This window comes from Acartia tonsa, chromosome 14, assembly GCF_053477335.1.
Source record: "Acartia tonsa isolate MP-2025a chromosome 14, ASM5347733v1, whole genome shotgun sequence".
Lineage (NCBI taxonomy): Eukaryota > Metazoa > Arthropoda > Copepoda > Calanoida > Acartiidae > Acartia > Acartia tonsa.
In genome coordinates this window covers 22,868,405-22,888,831 of record NC_137273.1, presented here as the reverse complement: position 1 = coordinate 22,888,831, position 20,427 = coordinate 22,868,405, and the positions used below count along the sequence as shown (strand labels likewise).

The following is a 20,427-nucleotide window of genomic DNA, read 5'->3' as shown; positions in this document are numbered from 1 at the left end:
TATTTCTTATTAAAACTCAAAATAAAAAGTAGAAGGGCGGTTGACTTATCCCCCTCCCACCTTAAGAACACCTAGAGGCTTCTTGGGGGCGTCCGTTGCCCCTAGTCTTTCTTAAAATAAAAGCTATGTCTTGCATTTTTTTTCAATTAGGTGTTTGATCACGAATTTCATATGGTAAAAATATTTTTCTTATTTAATTGTTATCCTAATAAGATAAAAGTTATGCTTGAAAATTGTTTTAATAGCTATTATTATATGTTGCATTCTTAGATAAACGTCAGAATTTGCGTCAGAATTTGCGTCATTTGCGTCATTTATATTTTCAGATTTTTATTACCCGTCATCGAGAAGTACATATGGGGAAACGTTGACAGTTAATAGAGGAAGGGGGGGGGGGTTGTAGAATGGCATAAGTTTGTTTACATTTCATATTTAATAAAACTGAGGGAAAAAATGTCAGGGGAAATAAATGGTATGTAAAATAAAAAAAAGGGGGAGATGGTTTAATACCTGTTAGAATTAATACCATTTGATTGATAAAACAAATGTATGCCAATTTTTAATTTAGATTTTAATAGACAGCATTTACCAAAAAAATAGTTAAATATATAAGACATATCTTCCCATGGTAGTGCAAAAATATCCTAAAACCATACCGGGACCTATGTAAAGCTTCTCTAACATGGAGATCAAGAAATTAGTTATTAGAGAGATATTAATGAACAAACAACAAAACATTACTTCTTTACATAGTGCTAGTTAGTTCGCCCCTAGCCTCTAGAAGAGGTTAGAAAAGTAGCTTAAAACCACCCCAAAATATTTTAAGAGTCTATCTGAAAAGTAAACCCAGATTAGACCAGCAATTACCGAGATCTTAGTTGATAATATCAGATATAAAGTTTTACATAATAAGCAAAATATTGTGAGATGTTATTACTTAGTTGTTTGTATGTGAGTGTGTGTGTGTGTTTGTGTGTGTGTGTGTGTGTGTGTGTGTGTGTGTGTGTGTATGTGTGTGTGTGTGTGTGTGTATGTGTGTGTGTGTGTGTGTGTGTTTGTGTGTGTGTGTGTGTGTATGTGTGTGTGTGTCGCATCTATGAAATATGAATGAGAAAAAAATGTTTTGTAAGACAAAAAAAATTGTCATAAACACGGTACAATGTATTTAAAAAAAAATCTCCGATGATGAGGGAAAAATTTCAGTCTGTCTGTCTTAATAGGTTACATAAAAGATAATAAAAAACTTTTCGTTATAAATGTAGAATTCAGTCTTTTATTTATAACTAGCGGCTGCACCCATAGAATCTAGGACTTCTGTAAGTAGGAAGGTTATAGAAAATGGCCTAAAAATGTAAAATTAATATAGCCTAAATACATTTCTAAAGCTTCTCTAAATAGATAACTAAATCAGGTCAGTAGTTATAGAAATCTTAAGCTCCAGACAAAAATACCTTTCTACTTTAAGTAATAGAGATTAAAAATAAGAATATTTGTCCGTTTGTTTGATAATAATAATGTTTGAAAGTGGTAGACAGACGCTAAATTGCAAATGACAGTCTGCGTGTCCATTGTTTACACAATGTACCATCTCTTTATTATGCAGTGTGTCCAACAAAGTACTATCTCTTTATTATGCGGTGTGTCCTTCAAAGTATGTCTACACAATGTACCATCTCTGTATTATGCAGTGTGTCCCACAAGGTTTGTTTACAATGTATCATCTCTTTATTATGCAGTGTGTCCCACAAGGTTTATTTACACAATGTACCATCTTTTTATTATGGAGTGTGTCCCACAAAGTATGTTTACACAATGTACCATCTCTGTATTATGCAGTGTGTCCCACAAGGTTTGTTTGTACAATGTTTCATCTCTTTATTATGCAGTGTGTCCCATAATGTCTGGACTATAGATAAAAGTTCAGATAGATACTTCTAAATTGTCTAGAAACCCAACTCTAGGATAATTCAAAGGAATATTAAATAAACCAATGAGAGATCGTGTTTATAATTTTGGGTACCAGTGTAATTTACAGTCTGATGCCCCCTCCCTTCCGGGTAAGTTTGTGATGCTCTTTAAAGGTCCGTTCATGGGGTAAAAGTCTAACTATTAAACTCTGAAAGAGACAGCCCCCCCCACCCCTTCCCACTAGATAAGGAACTCATAATTCACGCCGGCTTTCCGTTTAAAGAAAGTCACCAGCTCCAACTCTATAGTTTCTCGTAGACTATATTTTTTGAACACCCTTAAATATTGAAGACAAGCGAATGATAAAGCTTTACAGGGAGGGAGGGGACATAGGGCTATGTATTACACTAGTCTCCAAAGTTTCATAATAACGCTTTTTTATTCGTTTTCTTAAGAACTTTTAAGACTATTATTGAATTTTGATTAGTCGATTCATTAAGTTGAGTTTCCAAACGTTTCAACCACTAATTGTTATCTACATAAAAGGTAATTTTGTTTATCATTATTGGGAATTTAACATCATCGGCCATTGTCTTATCCCTTTGGATCCCTGATAGGTATAGGTGTAAATTATGTCTAGCAAACTTCTTATCAACATGAGATAATAAGCAAAATTGTGGATAATAATTTAATTGTTCGCCATATACTGCACATTTCTTTTACGATGGCATTATAATTTTTGTGAAATAAACATCACAAGAACAAGAAAAACAATAATCAAACACAACAAGGCTAGTCACAAACAGCAAGTTCAAACAAACTTTTTTTTTCTCGAATAATGTAACTACAAACATAAAATCATGTCTTATCGTCTTAGGAATAAATATTCCAAGATTAAAATAAAATGAATTATTTTGTCATGTTAAAAATGTCTACAGATACCAAACCTAAAGCAATCCGTTAAGCCATTCGGACAAGTTGACGTACAGACGGACACATCCAAATGTAGGGAGGCTTTGCTGTAAAAATTGACAGTACATTGAAATTATAGGTTTGAATATTGCACAAGTCATAATTTTTACTTAGGTATTGTTCAGGGATATAAAGGGATAAGACAATGGCCGATAAATTGATGTATATTCCCAATTATGAAAAACAAAATTACCCTTTCTCATTTAAAGGAACCAACCAATCAAAATTCAATAAAAGTCCCCAAAGTTGTTGAGCCACCGAATAAGAAAACTTTATCATAAACTTTGGGGACTAGTGTGTGTAATAAACAGCCCACTATCCCCGTCCTCCCTGGGTATTGTTATTTAAAAAGTACACTAAAGATAAAACACCAAACAAAGTTGTAAACATATTTATATTAAAAAGTAACAGGATATCTATCTGTCTGTCTGTCTATGTGTCTTTCTATCTGCTATATTAATATGGTTATATTGAAGCTTCTAATAAGGCCAGGTAATGTTTATAACCAATTTGTGGAAGGGTACCTCCACCCTCACAACATAAATCGCCACTAGAATAGTTATTTCTTTCATCGTATTATAAACCGCTTTCCGCGGATATAGAATGTACTATAAGATTAAAACTAGTTTTTTTTAGCCCCGAGTTGCCGAAGGCACGGGCTAAAAAAACTAGTTTTAATCTTATGATTGTACATTTCTATATTCGTAGAAAGCTGGATATAATACGATGATAGACATAGTTTTTTCGTATGGATGAGAACCGGTTCCTATCCTCCGGATTCGATAGAATACGAGAAAAATATTTTAAAACTTAAAATGTAGAGTGGAGGTGGACCCTCCTCTTCCTTCATCTAGGGGCTTAGCCACTAGTGTTATATAAGGCATACATATATGGTAGGTATATCTATGTAAAGATAAGTATTACTTTTTTTGGTTTCAGCTACTGAGAACCATATCTTAGTTAAGGACCTACAGAATTGGGGCTTTATAGACCCCTTCCCAATCAAATTTTTGAACACAAACATATATTAATTCACATTTAATTTGTCAAACCTATTATCAAAGCTATAAAAATATAAAAAGCGAATAGAAAAATATTAAAAGTTAAAAGAAAAATATTTTTGTCGTGAACTAAATGATTAATTGGACCTTGAATATAATTTAAGGTTCGTGATATTTTCAATCTTTGACTGTCTTAAACAACAAGAAAAAAAGGATTTTTGGCCCAAATAAAGGATTACAAAAGTAGAGAGATAAAGAGATAGGTAAATGGAGATAAATTGATGTATATTCACAATTATGATACACAAAATCACCCCATCTATAGATTAGAATTATTTATTGAAACATTTCGACAATCAACTTAATGAACAAACCAATCAAAATTCAATATATATCCCCAAAGTTGTTAAACCAACGAATAAGAAAACGTTTTTAAATTTTTTTTTTATAAATATATTGATCCTTATATTAAATAAACAGGATGTCTCTAGCTAGATCTCGGTAACCACTGGATCTCTTTACAGTGGAGCTTCTTATAGATCCTCAGAAGGTTTATAAATAAATGTGAAAAACTATTAAAAAGCATGTAATCATTTTAATATCATCAACCTTAAAGTATAAAGTAGTATTTTTTTGTCTGTAGCTTAAGATTTTGATAATTACTGAACCATTCAAGTTCTCTATTTAAGGTAATTTTTACATAGATAATGTGAGTGTTAAAGGCCATTTTATTTCCAGATTTAACTTAATTTTATGCTATTTTTCTGGCCATCTCTCCCCAAAGATGCTAGTGAGTTAAATTTGAGCTATAGCAGAAACAACTGTTTCATTAAACCCATTTTTTATTTAAATTAATGAACAACAAACAAAAACAAGGATTGAGACTTTTATAGAAAATAGTAGAATACAAACAGGCGATGGGCGGGCTTTCCAATTTCCAATTTTAAGGGGGATGTTAATCCATCCACCCCCCCCCCCCACCCAAGCTTCTGTCGACTATTCTTCTAATTAAATATTTTGCCTTTATTAGAACAAGGCATTTTAACTATTCTTACTGGAATAATAAACACTGGGTTATTGGAGGTTTTGGATCATGGAAAGAAAATGAAGTAATAACCTATCAAAAGCAACTATGAAAATACGACGAAACACGCTTCTTCGTTTTCTTTCCATGTTTAATGTCAAGATTCCAACCCATTACCTCCTCAAAAATTAGCCAATACTTTTGCCGTTAAACGCTATCTATTTTTTTATCCGAATATAAATCTCTGTTCTGCACTGAAAAGGTTAAAATTTGAATACTTGATACAGAGATTTTTTTTATTCTTGTATTATCTTTCTTTATAATTAAATATATTTCATTAACAACAGAAATTGGTGTTTATATTATATAGTAAGCACAGCTTATGATAAACAAAATTGGTAATAATTATCTACAGAAAGTTAAACTGTATTTTTTAAGGGAAAGTATGTAATTTCAATGGATATAGAATATACGTGGATATTATGACAGGGGAAAAATTGTTGTCAACTAAGGTTGCTTACATGGACATCACTTATTGGTCAGTTCATTCATCCAGTAGGAGGGGGTTGGATGGGGATCCTTATTATAGCCAGCTACAAGTTCAATGCATTAGATAATAGAGTACATGATAATCTGATGTAACATCCTAGTAATAATAAATACTTTGTAATTTCAGTATTTTTAATCGGGTGATTTTTTAAAAACTCAAAAAAATATCCCAAGGATTTCATTTGTTTTGGTATAAAATGCAATAAAGTAATTAGGTATAAATTGTTAATTACAACTAATAGCCACCAGCCAAATCTAAAACGTAATTTGTCCACCAACTTTCAATCAATAAATTGGGACAAGGTCTTTTACAATGATGTCAGAGAAAGGACAATGAGAGATTTGTTTTAGTATATCTATCCATACTCAAACTGCAGTTTATCTAATTTTCTATTCTTGTAACTTTATTGTGTAAGTATTTAACAGGTGTGGCATATTATTGCAAACAACAGTTCTAAGTGCACAATAATTCATATAATTAAATATATCATCTTCTAATGTTTACAATTGTGTTGCAACCAGTAATAAAACAAAATAAAATCAAAGTAATTTTAAGGAAAATTTGTATTGGGTTTGACCTATAAATTCATTTCATAGTTTTTTTTTAAGTTTAAATTTTTACTTATTTCAACTCAAGATTTTTCTTTCACACAATCGGTAAACTCTAAAACTTGATATTCAATTTAATTAAAGAGCATAAGATAATTATGGACAGCTATGAAAAAATATGTTCTTGCATCACAAATTATGCAAGAAAAAAAATTCAAAAATCACAAAGTACTTTTTATTACCATACCTCATCTAAAATTGCATTTTGTTGAAGCGCAGAAAGAGGAAAAAATGCTGAAACAAGCAAGTTTTTTTAAAACATGATAAACGTGCACTGTGTACTTTTAGGCTAATACAATAGTTGTGTACCTTTTGTGTTTGTTGATGGTTTCCTACTAGTAGTTTTTTTAAATTTTATTTTTGAATAGGCAAGAAAGGATAGGATTCTTCATAATGAAAAACCAAAGCAGGTTAAACTTTAACTTGCAAGTTTTGCTCAAAGTTGATAGGTTTAAGTTATGACACAAACTAAAAAATGGTTCCTGCTGCTGATTTTTATTATCATGTATGATGTAAGAGTAAAGGGAAATGCCTTGGCTTTTAATTTTATGATTAAGAATTCCTCACAATTAGTTAGGATCAGCTACACTGAAATAAGACAAAACTTTTATTATAAGATAAAATAACTTTAAACCTGATAAAAATTATTACCTTCAAAAGTTTGTTTTAATTCTTTCTTTGTCTATCCAATTTAAATTTTAAAAACACAAAACATATTAAATTCTCTTGACCCATTTCCATCATATTTAAATCCTGCTATGATAAACACTAAGTCATATAAAGTCCATATTAAATCTCCCTCCAATGGCCTCGTAAATGCATAAATCTTAGTTTTTTAAATCTCTAAAATCCTATTTAAAAAGAAATGTTATAAATGGCTTACATTTAATCTTGTAGTGTTTTCTAAAAGCAAAAATATGTTTCTTAAATTCTTATTTCAAAATATTATTCATAGTTGTATTATTAGTTTATGTTCTCTTACAAAAATATGAGAGTAGTTTTTATGAACACTAGCGGCTTCGCCCCTAGCCTCTAGGGGCTTTGCCCCAAGAGGTATTAAAAGAAAAAAAAATAATTACCTCTGGAGATGCCCCCACAAATTTTAAATAATTTTTAAAAAATTGAGGGGGGATTTTTTTCATTTTGGGGGGGTTGGGAGTGCCCCACCCCCAAAGAAAAAAGCCTAAAACAACCACAGGACCAGTAGGTCCACAGGACCAGTAGGTATATTCCCTGAAAAGTAGAATCCAATCGGTTCAGTGGTTACCGAGATCTTAAGGGACGGACAGACAGACAGTCAGACGGACGGACAGACATCATTCTACTTTGTATTATAGAAGATTTTAAGAAAAAATATAGTATCCTTTATTTTTTAACAAGTTCTAAACATCTATAAGTAAGAAAGAGCAGATATTATGTATGGAAGATATTTTACAGACTAAAAAGCAGTGGAAAGAAAAAATCCATGCTTTTAGACACTATTTTTGAAATTGCAATAACACCTGGAATTTTGCACTTATGGGCTTTAGTCCTTGAAATTGGGTCACAGAAACAAATAGTCAACATTGTGAGTGTGCATACAAAACAAATAGTCAACATAGTGAGTGTGCATACAAAACAAATAGTCAACATTGTGAGTGTGCATACAAAACAAACAAAATATAAATAATAATTGTTATTCCTTATAAAGTTTACTGAAAGATTCTCTGTTTGGTAAGAATTCAAAATGATTTTAAATGTTAATTGATACTAAAGGGAGGAAAATGTTTAGTTATTATATGCATCAAACCTACAAAATCATCTTTTTGATATTTTGTTTCATAAAAAGACCTATAAAAATTTTTGGTATAAAAGAAATGTTTCATGAATTTTGGCTTGAATAAACAATCACTAAGTCAAAATAGGCATTTAGAAGAGAGATTGGCAAAAACAAGACTTGACAAACATTCTAAAGAAATTGATCAGTTTCCTAGAAAAACTGTTATTTTTTGCTTCTTAGCCCAACCCCTCATCCCCAGTAAGGGGATAGGAGTAAAATTTATAACCAAATGGCATAACAATTAGTATTTTTTACTGACTTGCCATCATCAGTTTGTGAATAAAAATAATTTTAATTAAAGGTCAAAACTAATGTATGTGGAAACTGAACTAAAACTCAATTTGTCATACAATATCATAAATAACTTTTTAAAATCCTCAAATTTTCAAAATATCTTTAAAATATACAATGCTTCTGGAAAAAAATCTTTATATAGAATTTTAAGCAAAGAAACTATTTCAAAAATTTCATCATGATAAATATTTTTAATAGAAACTAATTAAACTGTAATTAGTCTAATTAAACAAATGTTGGAACAACTATAAAAGTTATAAAAAAGGGATAAATTATTCATAAACTTTTTTTTAAGTACTTAAAACCTTTTGGATATGGTTTTGTTTTTAAAAATATTTATTTACTAGTTTGGTAGTAATATTGCTAAAGACACGCGTTAGTAGTATGTATTATTTTTTTAATTTTGCTAAATTATAATACATTTTTTTAAAAAGTATATGAAGAAAAGGATTCTGTTTGCTGCAAACTTGCAATAAAATTTATATATAGTTTATTTTTAGCTTATAACCTTTTAACAGTATTTTAAATAAGATTTACTAGTTGCCCTATGTATGAAATTAATTTGTATTATCAAAACAGGTAAGTTTTCTTTTTAACCGTCGGTTATTGATAAGTTTTTGCTTCAATATTATTTCTATTAAAGCTTGACCTTGTATTACATTCTCTAATGTTCTATAAATGAAAGCTTATATGTTAACACATTCAAGTCAAAGTAGTCAGATATCTAGGTATTTCATTGTGTCCAGTAAGATATCAAATACTGCTGGATTAATGGCAAACCATTGAAAATAAAGTTACCATCCGGCTAAAAAAAGATTTTTTAAAAAATATTTCCAAACGTCTTTTTTTTATATATAAACTTTGCTTCAAGGACATACCTGTACTTTTATTTGAGAGAGGGGTAAAATAAATGTTTTCAAAGGTTTGAGAGTGTTATAATTTATGTATTTTTGAAATTTTGAAGGGTAAAATAAGGTATTTTTAAAGTTTGAGCTTGGAAAACTCCTTCACTCTCCCCCCCCCCCACACCCTCCAAGTAATGGACATCTCTATGCTCTATACTTTTTTGTTATATTGAAGTAACTCCAAATCTGAGACATAGCGTTACATATTTCTGTCTGGGTTACAAATACGCATTTTTACACACATACACACAAACACACACCAATACTCACACACAAAAAATACGCAGAAACAAACAAAATGTCCCGGGACATTTTTGATGAAGGCATGGAACAATAGTGGATAATAGTTATTTATCGCAACGTATTACAGACAGATTTCCGTGGATATAAAAATGAAAATTCATACATTTTTATAATTTTAATTTATGTTTTGGTTAATGAACGAAAGTTAGTAAAACACTTTAACATAATTTAGATCAGGTGTTTTTTTTCCTCATTATTCATTCAACATAACTCTTTTTTTATTTAAGCAGTCAAACTTCTTTACACATAATATCTTTACGTACGAATATCGTGATTGGTCTTTTCGAAAAAAATGGCATATAGTATTCACTTTTTCCACCTATAACATTTTTAATCAAAACAGTGGTCTCCAAAAAACTTTTGATACTCTGTCAAATTTGGACAAACATTGTTATGTTCTTTCGATAACTTTATATATTATTAGCTGAAAGAAAATATGTAGTAGGATCATAGGAAGCAGGAAGGATGGGACATTGAACATTTATTATTCTAGAAACCAAAATTTTATAGTAACGTTTTCTTATTCGCTGGCTTAATAAATGTGTAGACTTTTATAAAATTTTGATTGGTTGGTTTATTATGGTGAGTGTTCAAACGTTTCGATCACTAATTGCAATCTGCAGAAGGAATAATTTTGTGTATTATCAGTGGTATGAACATCTATTTATCGGCCATTGTCTTTTTCTTTTAGATTCATAAGTATGAAGTCTATTTTTAAAGTCGAAATATAATTTTTTTTCATGTTTTGGATAACATAATCCTTGTAAAGTCAAGTGTGTGTAACAAGTATTATAGCATTAATAACAAATTACTTTAATTTTACTTATTCTAAGGAGAAGCTTTACTACATTAAGGATTGGTTTGTGCGTCAAAAACGGATAGCAATATAAAATCTTCCTATCGATTTTAAGGTAATTCCTGAAACAATTTGATACAATGCAATGGATAAGGCACATCAGCACTATAACTAACTATTACCAAAACCATATGATCATTTTAAGCATGTTGTTGTCCTGATATCATTTGATAGGAATGTTTATTCCTAAGAAGAGTAGGCACATTGAATCAATGTTTCTCAAATTTCGAAATATTATGTCTGTTTACCAACGTTTTTTACGTCTGATTAATGGAGCTTCGTTTCTACGGACCTTTTCATTCTTGTTTATTAATTACTATTCAATGAGAAATCTAATCAAATTAAAATGTTCAATATTTAACATGTAATAATTAATTTCTACTCTAGGACTTTAATTTACTATTACGCAGATAATTAGGACATTTTTTTATGTCTATCATAGACATAAGAAGCAAATCAATAATAATCAAACATTGTTTTATTCAAGTTTTTGACTCAAATAGGGTTTTGGACGATTATCATTGTTATCTGTAGATTGTAGAATAGATGTGCGCATTTTAGGCATAGAGACCATAGATGTCTATGGTGGGGGCAAAAGGGGTGTTCACTCCCCTCAAACTTAAAAACACCTAAATTTACACCATCAAAACTGTATAACCCCTAATTTTACCCCCTCAAAATAAAAAGCATGGACATCCCTGGAAAAACGCAGAAATTATTATTTAAGAATCATGTTCATACTTTTGTTTCATTACTGACAGACCGACAAACAAAGTAGATTGTCTACTGGAGGCTCTTTGGAATGGGGTATCTTCACCAAAAATATCAGTTTACTATCTTAAATAGCAGTTGAGAAAGGATGGACATAATAAGTGAATTATAGAATAGATTTGCTGCTAATAAACACACATAGAAACATAAAATACAGACATACAGATTAAAGAATTTATGAGTAGCGACGCTCCTCCATAATTTGAATTTTTCGTTTGTATGTCCATCTGACCGTTATTTTGCTATAAAAACTGTTTGTACCTGTTCCCAGTTCTTGATTTTTGCCCTGTTCATCACTTTAATGGCCACTTCAAAGCCATCGCGAATCCTGAAATAGATTTTTCATAAATTTAAAATAGAGCCATTTGGGGGAATCGACTTTCAATTTTAGTTTTCAACAGATAAAGTAAAAGTAAAACTACAACGCGTAGAGTTAGGGGATATGTGAAGCGTTTTCTCTAGGGAGTGTGGAAGTACCCTCCCCTAAACTAGTTACAAGTCTCCTCTGGACCTATAAGAAGCGTCACTGTTAAGCGGTTAGCATGTTCACAACAGACATACACACTCAAGCAGTTAGACATCCTGTTACTTTTAAATAAGAATGTCAAATTTATTGAAAATCCAAATTGTTAAAATGAAATAATTTGTATATAAGTGAATTGTAAATTGGGATGGGAGACCAGTTACGTGCACGCCGTCCATCCTGCACCGTGCATCAATGATCCTAGGAGCTACACCAGAAGAGTCCTACTGTGCTGGAAAGGTCCTAGGGTAGATGCCAGACTGAATTCTGGTCACTTCCCCCAGTTCAGGGGGTTTGGGTGGGGCTAACAATCCTTCCCTAGAAAAAACCTGCTCACGTTTAATCTGCACAAAGTAAAGACCAATTTAACTTTGGGCTCGGGAACGAAGTAGAGGTTGGAAACAACAATATGATGTTTGGCTGGGAAACCGCTAAAGGACCAGTCAGGCGGATGATTCTGAATTCCCGCAGACCAGCAAAAATTTGCACCTGGAATGTTCGGACAATGTTTCAGTCAGGCCAGACAGAAAACATTTGCCGAGAAATGCTTAAAGCCAAGGTTGATATCCTGGCTATCACCGAATCAAGGTGGACAAATAATGGAGAGTTTAAACATCATTCTGGCTTGAAAATACTTTACTCAGGCCATATGAATGAGGATCTAGGACATAACCAAGGGGTGGCTCTTATGCTGACCAAGCAAGCAGAGCAGGCCATGATCAGTTGGCAACCCCATGGTCCAAGAATCATGGAGGCTTACTTCAAATCCTCAGATAAAAACATCAATCTGAGAATAATAGTAGCATATGCTCCTACAGAACAAGCAGATACAGAGGTCAAAAACGAATTTTATGACCAGCTTGACTCTGTATTTAAGAATGGTCATAAAGAAAAGGACCTGACCATGCTCCTAGGTGATTTCAATGCTCAAGTGGGGAGTAATAATGAGAATTTAGAAGAAGTCATGGGCAGATATGGCCTAGGCTTAAGTAATGGCAAGGAAAATGACAATGGTGATAGACTTGTAAGTTTTTGTACTGAAAACAAACTTGTCATTGGTGGAACCATCTTTAAACACAAGAAGATTCATACTGCCACCTGGAGATCACCAGATCAAAGAACCTTTAATCAGATAGATCACATCTGTATATCTAGACGTTTTAAAGGTTCTCTCCTTGATGTCAGGGTTGAAAGAGGACCTGATGTTAATTCAGACCATTATCTTCTATCTTCTAAAGTTCGGCTTAGATTTAAAAAGCAGGACACAAAGCCTAACCCCAGGAAAAAGTATAATTTAACAACCCTTCAAAACTCTGAAAAGCTACAAGAGTTTAAGCTCACTCTAAAGAACAGATTTGAGTTGTTGACTCTTCAAGAGGATGATGGAGTTGAAGATATTTGGCAAGGTATCAAAAAAGTTTATAATGATACTAGCCAAGAAAAATTAGGTTTTAAAAAGGCTAAACAAAAGCCGTGGATCACTCAAAGATCCATTGATCTCATGGATCAAAGAAGAGAGGTAAGACAAAAGACACTCTCCAGAAACTCTCCAGAAGATAAAGACCTGTATAAAATGCTCAGCAGGGAAATCCAAAGAAGTGTCAGAATTGACAAAAAAGAACACTTGGAAAACCTTGCTATGCAAGCAGAAAATGCTTTTAATCAAAATAGAATGAAAGATGTCTATGAGATTACTAAGAGCATTGCAGGTAAAGTACACAAATCAGGATCACACATCAGGGACAAGGATGGTTCACTCCTTAAAACTGATGAAGATATTCTAAATAGATGGGCAGAGCACTTCACTGAACTGCTGAATCTTCCAGTTCCAGAGGAAGAAACTGAGATTCCACCCTCAGATGCACTTGACATTGACTGTCGAGCGCCAAATCTATTGGAAATCAAGGAGGCCATTAAAAGTTTGAAAAATAACAAGGCCGCTGGACCTGATAACATCCCAGCTGAGGTCATAAAAGCAGACCTAGATACATCTGCTGAGGCATTCCTACCTCTGATCACAAAGATATGGAATGATGAGTTATGCCCAGAGGACTGGAAGAATGGACATATCTCAATACTAGCCAAAAAAGGAGACTTGACCCAATGTGGAAACTACAGAGGGATAATGCTCCTTTCAGTACCTGGCCGTATCCTTAGTAAGATTCTTCTTAATAGAATAAAGAAGAAGGTTAATGAAAAGCTAAGACCTAATCAGGCTGGATTTAGACCAAACCGTTCCACTATTGATCAGATAACCTCTCTAAGAATCATCATAGAGCAATCCAAGGAATGGAACTCTGAGCTTTTTGTAAACTTCATTGACTACAAAAAAGCATTTGATTCTTTAGACAGAAGATCTCTCTGGAAAATCTGCCGACACTATGGCATTCCAGAAAAGATAATCAATATCATTAAAGCTATCTATCATAAAGGAGGTGGAAATGTAATGTATAAAGGTAAACTATCAACCTTTTTTGAGATTGTAACAGGCGTCAGACAAGGATGCCTTCTTTCTCCCTTCCTTTTCCTCCTTGCCATTGACTGGATCATGAAGAACTGTGAAAGTAATGATGGCATTCGTTGGGAGCTATTTGGCAATCCCAAATATTTAGGAGATCTGGACTTTGCTGATGATATCGCTTTGTTAACAAGCAATAGAAGTCAAATGCAAAGAAGGACTAACAGGATAGCTGAAACTTCCAAGAAAGTTGGACTAGAAATAAATGTTCCTAAAACCAAAATACTCAGATTAAATGCAAATTCCCAAGAACCAATTACTATTGGAGACCAAATTCTTGAGGATGTAGATTGTTTTGAGTATCTTGGAAGTAAAATTGATGAAGCTGGAGGCACTTTAACAGATGTTAAAGCTAGAATTAACAAATCTAGGACAGCCTTTGCCAGCCTGAACAAAATTTGGAATTCCAACAACATCTCCATAAAGACCAAGTTAAGACTGTTCAAGTCAAATGTTCTCTCTGTTTTGCTGTATGGGGCTGAAACTTGGTTCCTAAACACAGCAGTGGTCTCCAAGCTACAGACATATGTCAATAAATGTCTAAGGAGAATCCACAAGATCTTTTGGCCAAATAAGATCACAAATGCTGAGCTTCTAGAGCGCAGTGATATGTCAGACATTAAACTGACAATAAAACAGAGAAAATGGAGATGGCTGGGGCACACTCTAAGGAAAGGGCATGATGATATAACCAATCAAGCCTTGACTTGGAACCCCCACGTAGGAAAGAGGAAACCAGGTAGACCAAAAACAACCTGGAGGAGGGAACTCTTAAGTGAACTGAAAGAAAAGAAAATTCCATCTTTCAGCAATGCCTCAAAACGTGCCCAAAAAAAGGAAGATTGGAGAACCATTGTGCATGGCCTACGTTCTGCCGAGAACTAAAAGGCAATGATGATGATGAAATTGTAAATAGAATTAATTACACATAGATCATATGGTAAAAAATGTTTGATAAAAAAAGGTAATGGCGTGGTAAGATTGACTTTCAGGGAAGATTCAAAATTCAACAACCACAAAATAAAGATAAAGTTTACCTGACTCCAGAATAAACAGTTCCAAATCCTCCTTGTCCAAGAGCAGGTCCAACCTGAAATAAAACTAAATTTATTCGGGGGAAGATTAATTGGACCCCAATGCAAAAATTTTAATTAAAACGTTGTTAAAACCATCTAACACAGAAAAAATAAAAAATTATTAATCTCTGATTTGTTGTCCCGGGCCATAGAGGCAAACAAAACTGGAATTAATCTAATATTTTTTATTTTTACTATCCGCGGAAAATTGTCTAAAATATGATGCGATATTTTACTATTCTTCGACTGAAAAGTACGCAGTTTGTTACGCAAAAAGTTAATCAAAAAAAGGGTATTGATTACTTTAAACTTTTCAGGGTTGTAGTGATTGGCTACCACACCACCCCCCCCCCCCCCAAAAAAAAGGATTATAAAAACCGTTCTTGAATTCGTTAGGCAAAGTTTAACCACTTTATCTTATTCGTTGGCTCAATTTTGATTTCTGAATTTTGATTAATTAGTTCAACAAACGTTTCAATAAATAATTTTGATCTACAGAAAGAGTAATCTTGTGTATTATCATTGGAGATGTATATCAATTTATCGTCCATTATCTTATGCCGAAAGATCCCTGAGGTTAACAGAATTTTTTAATAATCATTTATCCATCCTTAGCTCCCTGATGTTTGTATAATAAACATGGCATTTGAAATCTTACACCAAAATAATAATTAATACAAGTAGTGTGCAAAAACTTGCAAAATTTTTGCATGAAATACATTTATTGTCAATAACCAGATTTGACTTATATTGTTTCTTTCTTACACATTCAAGTATGAATTATCATGATACTTAAAACTTACATAAAGTTGCGTTCACAGGGTTATGCCTTAAATTTCATGGAGGGAGAGGAGGGATTTTTTCCTTGTCACCCCTTTGTCTATTTTAGAGGGATATTCATACACCGTTGCCAAGTGGGCGTAGTGGGTGAACACCAAAGGGGTGTATCCTCCTCTCTTGATTTTAACAGGAGGGTGTTACACCGCCCTATACCACCTTATACCATTTTTAATTATTGCTAATTTTCTGCCTTTTAACTCCAACATTCTTTAAATAAAGGATAATAACAAAGATATGTACATCCATAAGTATCGAAGACCACAAAAATCATGGAGGGACAAAAAGACAATATGAGTTATAGAGTTATGAGTTCATCGGTCATAAAAAATTAAAGAGAAAAAAATATACATGTCTTTTGATTTTTGAAGCATAACCGATAGACAGACGGATAAAGTAATTGTATGCAGGATGCTCTTTGGAAAGGGGTAACTTAACAAAAAAACAGCAGCCAATTTTTGCTGTATTTACTTCACACTTTGCAAAAGTCTAGGAATTGTATATTTTGTCCAGAATTTGTGTATTTATCTGTGTGCGTCTGTATATTCGTACTTTTGGATAAAAGAAACAATCAAAGAATATAAAATGTAGGGAACATAAATGAAGTTATACCGTTCCCAAAGTTTTATTGTATCGTTTTCTTACTTTTTAACTTAACAACTTTGGAGACTTATATTGAATTTTAATTGGTTGGTTCATGAAGTTGAGTGTCCACTAATTGTAATCTACAGAAGGGGTTATTTTGTGTATCATCATTGGGAATGTATATCATTTTATCGGCCATTATCTTATCCCTTTAGTTCTCTGTTGTGTTCGTCAATATATTCAAAATTTTGGATATATACAACAATGATTTGGACCAGAGGCATAAAGAAGGAGGTTATATCTACCACCCTGTATTCCACTACAAAGCTGGAATTAATTTTATGATTATTATTTAACATTCTTAGAAAATTTTATGTAATAATAAAAATAAAATTACCTTATAACTTCTTTCAAGTTCAGGATCAATCTTAATGCTGGACGTTTGTTGCTCCATCTGAAAAAAAATAAAGGTTACTCATCACATCGTATTATAGACAGGTTTCCGCAGAAAATAAAATAAAAATTTATATGTTTAACTTAGTTTTATGATTTTTATTCTATTTTCCATGGAAAATTTCATTATGCGATACTATAAATGAATATTGGTATTGAAAAGAACCGGCAATGAATAAAAAAAATTACAATGCTTAGTTGATCTAGAGTTGATTATATACAGGGTGGGGCAAATAAGACCGGACAAACTTTAAACGGCCATAGCGCCAAAACTACTTGACCAATCAGGACGTTTGACCACACTATAAAAAGCTGAGGTAATGACTTTTTAGCACAAAAAAATCTTTGGACGAAGATGGACGTGTACAACGAGCTGGCCGCGCATATGTTCAACAAGGCAGATTCCAAATGCGCCGGTGGTTAAATCTTGATTCTCGACTAGGGCCCACTACATCTGACCTCAGCCCATCTGTAGGTGAGGTAAAGTTATGCAACTTGCTGGGGATACTGTTAGATACCTAAGTAAGACACTAGAAAAGACTAGAGCTCTCTATCTGAAATGGCTTGGCCGTAGTACTCTAGCAAAGTGGAATGAGGCAGATTTTGTGATGTAAAAAACGTCAAAAACCATGAAAATTCGTGAAAATTTCTCGGTTCTTGACTTCAAGGACCCATATTGAACTTTTAAACTCATTTAAGACTATAGGTTGCGCTGACAACCCTACCTGAAACTTCATGCCAATTCCAAAAAGGTGAAGAACGTTGTTCTAGCTCAACTGTGGTCCAAATAAGAGCCTCCGTGTATAAGGGTAGCTTGAAAGTTGGGCGAATTTGGATCCTGCGGTTACTCACGTTCCTAAGAAAATGTGGCCTCCCAGCAGCCCGATCTTAATTCAATGGACTTTTGTGCCTGGGGTTCTTTGAAGCATGCACCAATAGACGTGCCCATACCAAAAAGACCTCCCTCATTGCCACTATCAAGGAGAACTACGCCAGCTTGGACAGGTAGATTTTGACCTGGACCTGCCGGCGGATGAGGAGGCGGGTAGAGGCGGTGATTAAGGCTGGCGGCGATTTTATTGAATAATCTAATAGTCATATACCTATTTTGCTTGTCAGTTTTTAAAATTCAATGAAATCTTTAAAATTGACGATTTTATGTTCATTTGTTTAGAAGTTAGAATTTGTCCGGTCTTATTTGCCCCACCCTGTATATTGATTGGACGAGAACTGGTGACATATAATCCTGTAATTCTTTTCTGAATTGTTTATGTCTGATCACATATCCTTATAATAAAGTAAAAGGATTTCTGTGTGTCTGTCTGTCTGTGTAAAGAAGGATCTCGCTAATCGCTGAACTGATATGGGTCTCCTTACAGGGAAGCTTCTCATGGGAAGGTTTAAAACTATTTTTAAGGAGGGTACCAACTTCCTCCAAAGAGAAATTATCACCCCTAGAAACATCCCCACAACAAAAACTTTTTTATACTTTTTCTTTTTAAAACTGAAATATAAAATTGAGTTGTCGAATTGATATCTGCGGGCCACCACCCTCAAGTGTAAAGTAACTAAAACAATCGTACCATGCAGTTTGAATGGGTAGGAGATGATTGTTGCATGCTCTGACAACTTTCAGGGGCACAGTGTGAATTATTAGCACTCTGTCCACTTTCTTCAAGTTTTGGACCACTGTGAATACAATTTAATATAACTATTTCATTTATTGTGCATGAAGGTTTAGGTTGAATTTTCTTAGAAATTAATAAAGTCAAGACTTTGATTCCCCTATTAATTCACCCTTCCAAAATGTTAAAAAATACTTAAGATTACCCCTCTCAAAACTTTGAAACCCTCATTTTACCCTTTAAAAAGCTTAGACGTCCCGATGCGATACATGATTTATCAGTATAGCTCAGAACCGGTGCTAATCCAGCAGATTTTAATCGGCATCAAAGCCATACAGAAAAATTATCTAGGCACATTAGTAATTAAAATATTGCGGCTTATGCGCGCGGCTGCCGAGCGTTGGAATTTAAATGTTGTATATTCAGATTTGAAAGGATTAAAACTAAAGATTGGCTATGATACAAAGGAGTTACATAAGTGGATTATGTCAGGAATCTAATGGGATAAGACAAGCCGATAAATTAATGTACATCCACAAAACATTACACAAAATTACCCCTTCCTAAGATTAAAATTAATCTTTGAAACGTTTGGTAACTCAACTTAATGAACCAACCAATAAAAGTTCAATACACGTTCCCAAAGTTGTTAAGAAAACGAATAAGAAAACGTCTTTATAAAACTTTGCGAACTAGTGTAATAAACAGCCCATTGTCCCCTTCCTTCCTGAGCTTATGGTCTATGTACAATTGAAAGTACATGTTTTATTTTACAAAGAAAAGAATTTATGCATATATTAAACGTACATACTACAGTTAGATTCGCCAACTTTTTTCTGTTTACTGCTATCTCATTTATTATCCCGTAGGCGTTTTCCCTCAAAGTGCCGAATCTAGCAGAAAACACCCACCTCCTAATTTTGAAATAAATTGAAAATAAGAAGATTATTTCATTATTTTAGTTCAGGTTAGGTTAAGTTATATTGGGTACTGAGTTCCCCTCATGATTAAGGCTTCCCATAGGGATTAATCATAGAAAAAAAATCCCTCACTACCCCCTCCTTTTATTTTCAATTAATTTTAAAAAGAAGGAGGGTTTCCTTGCTCGATAGACACTTTGAGAAAAAGCACCCTACCAGAAACGAATGATTCAAATGGGCTGTGCTTCTTCTAAAAGCTTTAAATGTGTCATAATGTGGTTTTAGGCTATTTATACCTCTCTACGTTTGAAGCAAAGTCCCTATTGACTAGTAAGAGATTAAAGTACATTTGAAAATCAGTGGAAAATAGTAAATTTGTTCGTGGATCTAACTAAAACATGTATATATTATATACAACATATATTGTGTTTAAGCTTTATTTATTAAATAAAGAAGTTAAATAGAATTCAATTGTTACAGAAATTGTTACGGGAAAATTTATGATAGAAAAAATGTGAAAAATTAACAATTTGCAGAGTAAAACAGTCGAAAATAGAAATAAAAGAATATTCTTTAATATCTTTATTAAAAAACCTTCAAATTGTTTTGTTTTGTTTTGTTTAAAATAACTAGTTAATTTCCTTGTATTTGTGGTGTTGATTGTTTGTTGATTGTTGACTAGATTGTTGGGTTGCAGAATTCTTACCCCTGAAAATTAGGCATTAATAACTATAGATATTTTCTTAAAACAAGAGGATCATTGAGAAAATCTGATCGATAAGACGATAAATTTATATTCATTTCCAATTAGAATAAACAAATAACCACTTGTATAGCTTTAAATTAATGGTTATATAGATTGGAGCCAATCATAATCTA

General features: G+C 32.9%; 1 protein-coding gene across 2 annotated transcripts in view; it reads right to left on the bottom strand.

The window, feature by feature from the left end:
• Positions 1 to 20,427, bottom strand: part of LOC145306670 (serine/threonine-protein kinase pim-1-like) — an 85,134-nt gene that overhangs the window by 58,025 nt on the left and 6,682 nt on the right. For both annotated transcript variants that reach the window (XM_080148972.1, XM_080148971.1), the window contains exons 3-7: positions 20,192 to 20,256; positions 18,587 to 18,694; positions 16,948 to 17,004; positions 15,090 to 15,142; positions 11,273 to 11,339 (exon numbers count right to left, since the gene is read on the bottom strand). In XM_080148972.1, the coding sequence (XP_080005098.1) occupies positions 11,273 to 11,339; positions 15,090 to 15,142; positions 16,948 to 17,004; positions 18,587 to 18,694; positions 20,192 to 20,256 (350 nt within the window). The remainder of the gene's footprint in view (positions 1 to 11,272; positions 11,340 to 15,089; positions 15,143 to 16,947; positions 17,005 to 18,586; positions 18,695 to 20,191; positions 20,257 to 20,427) is intronic.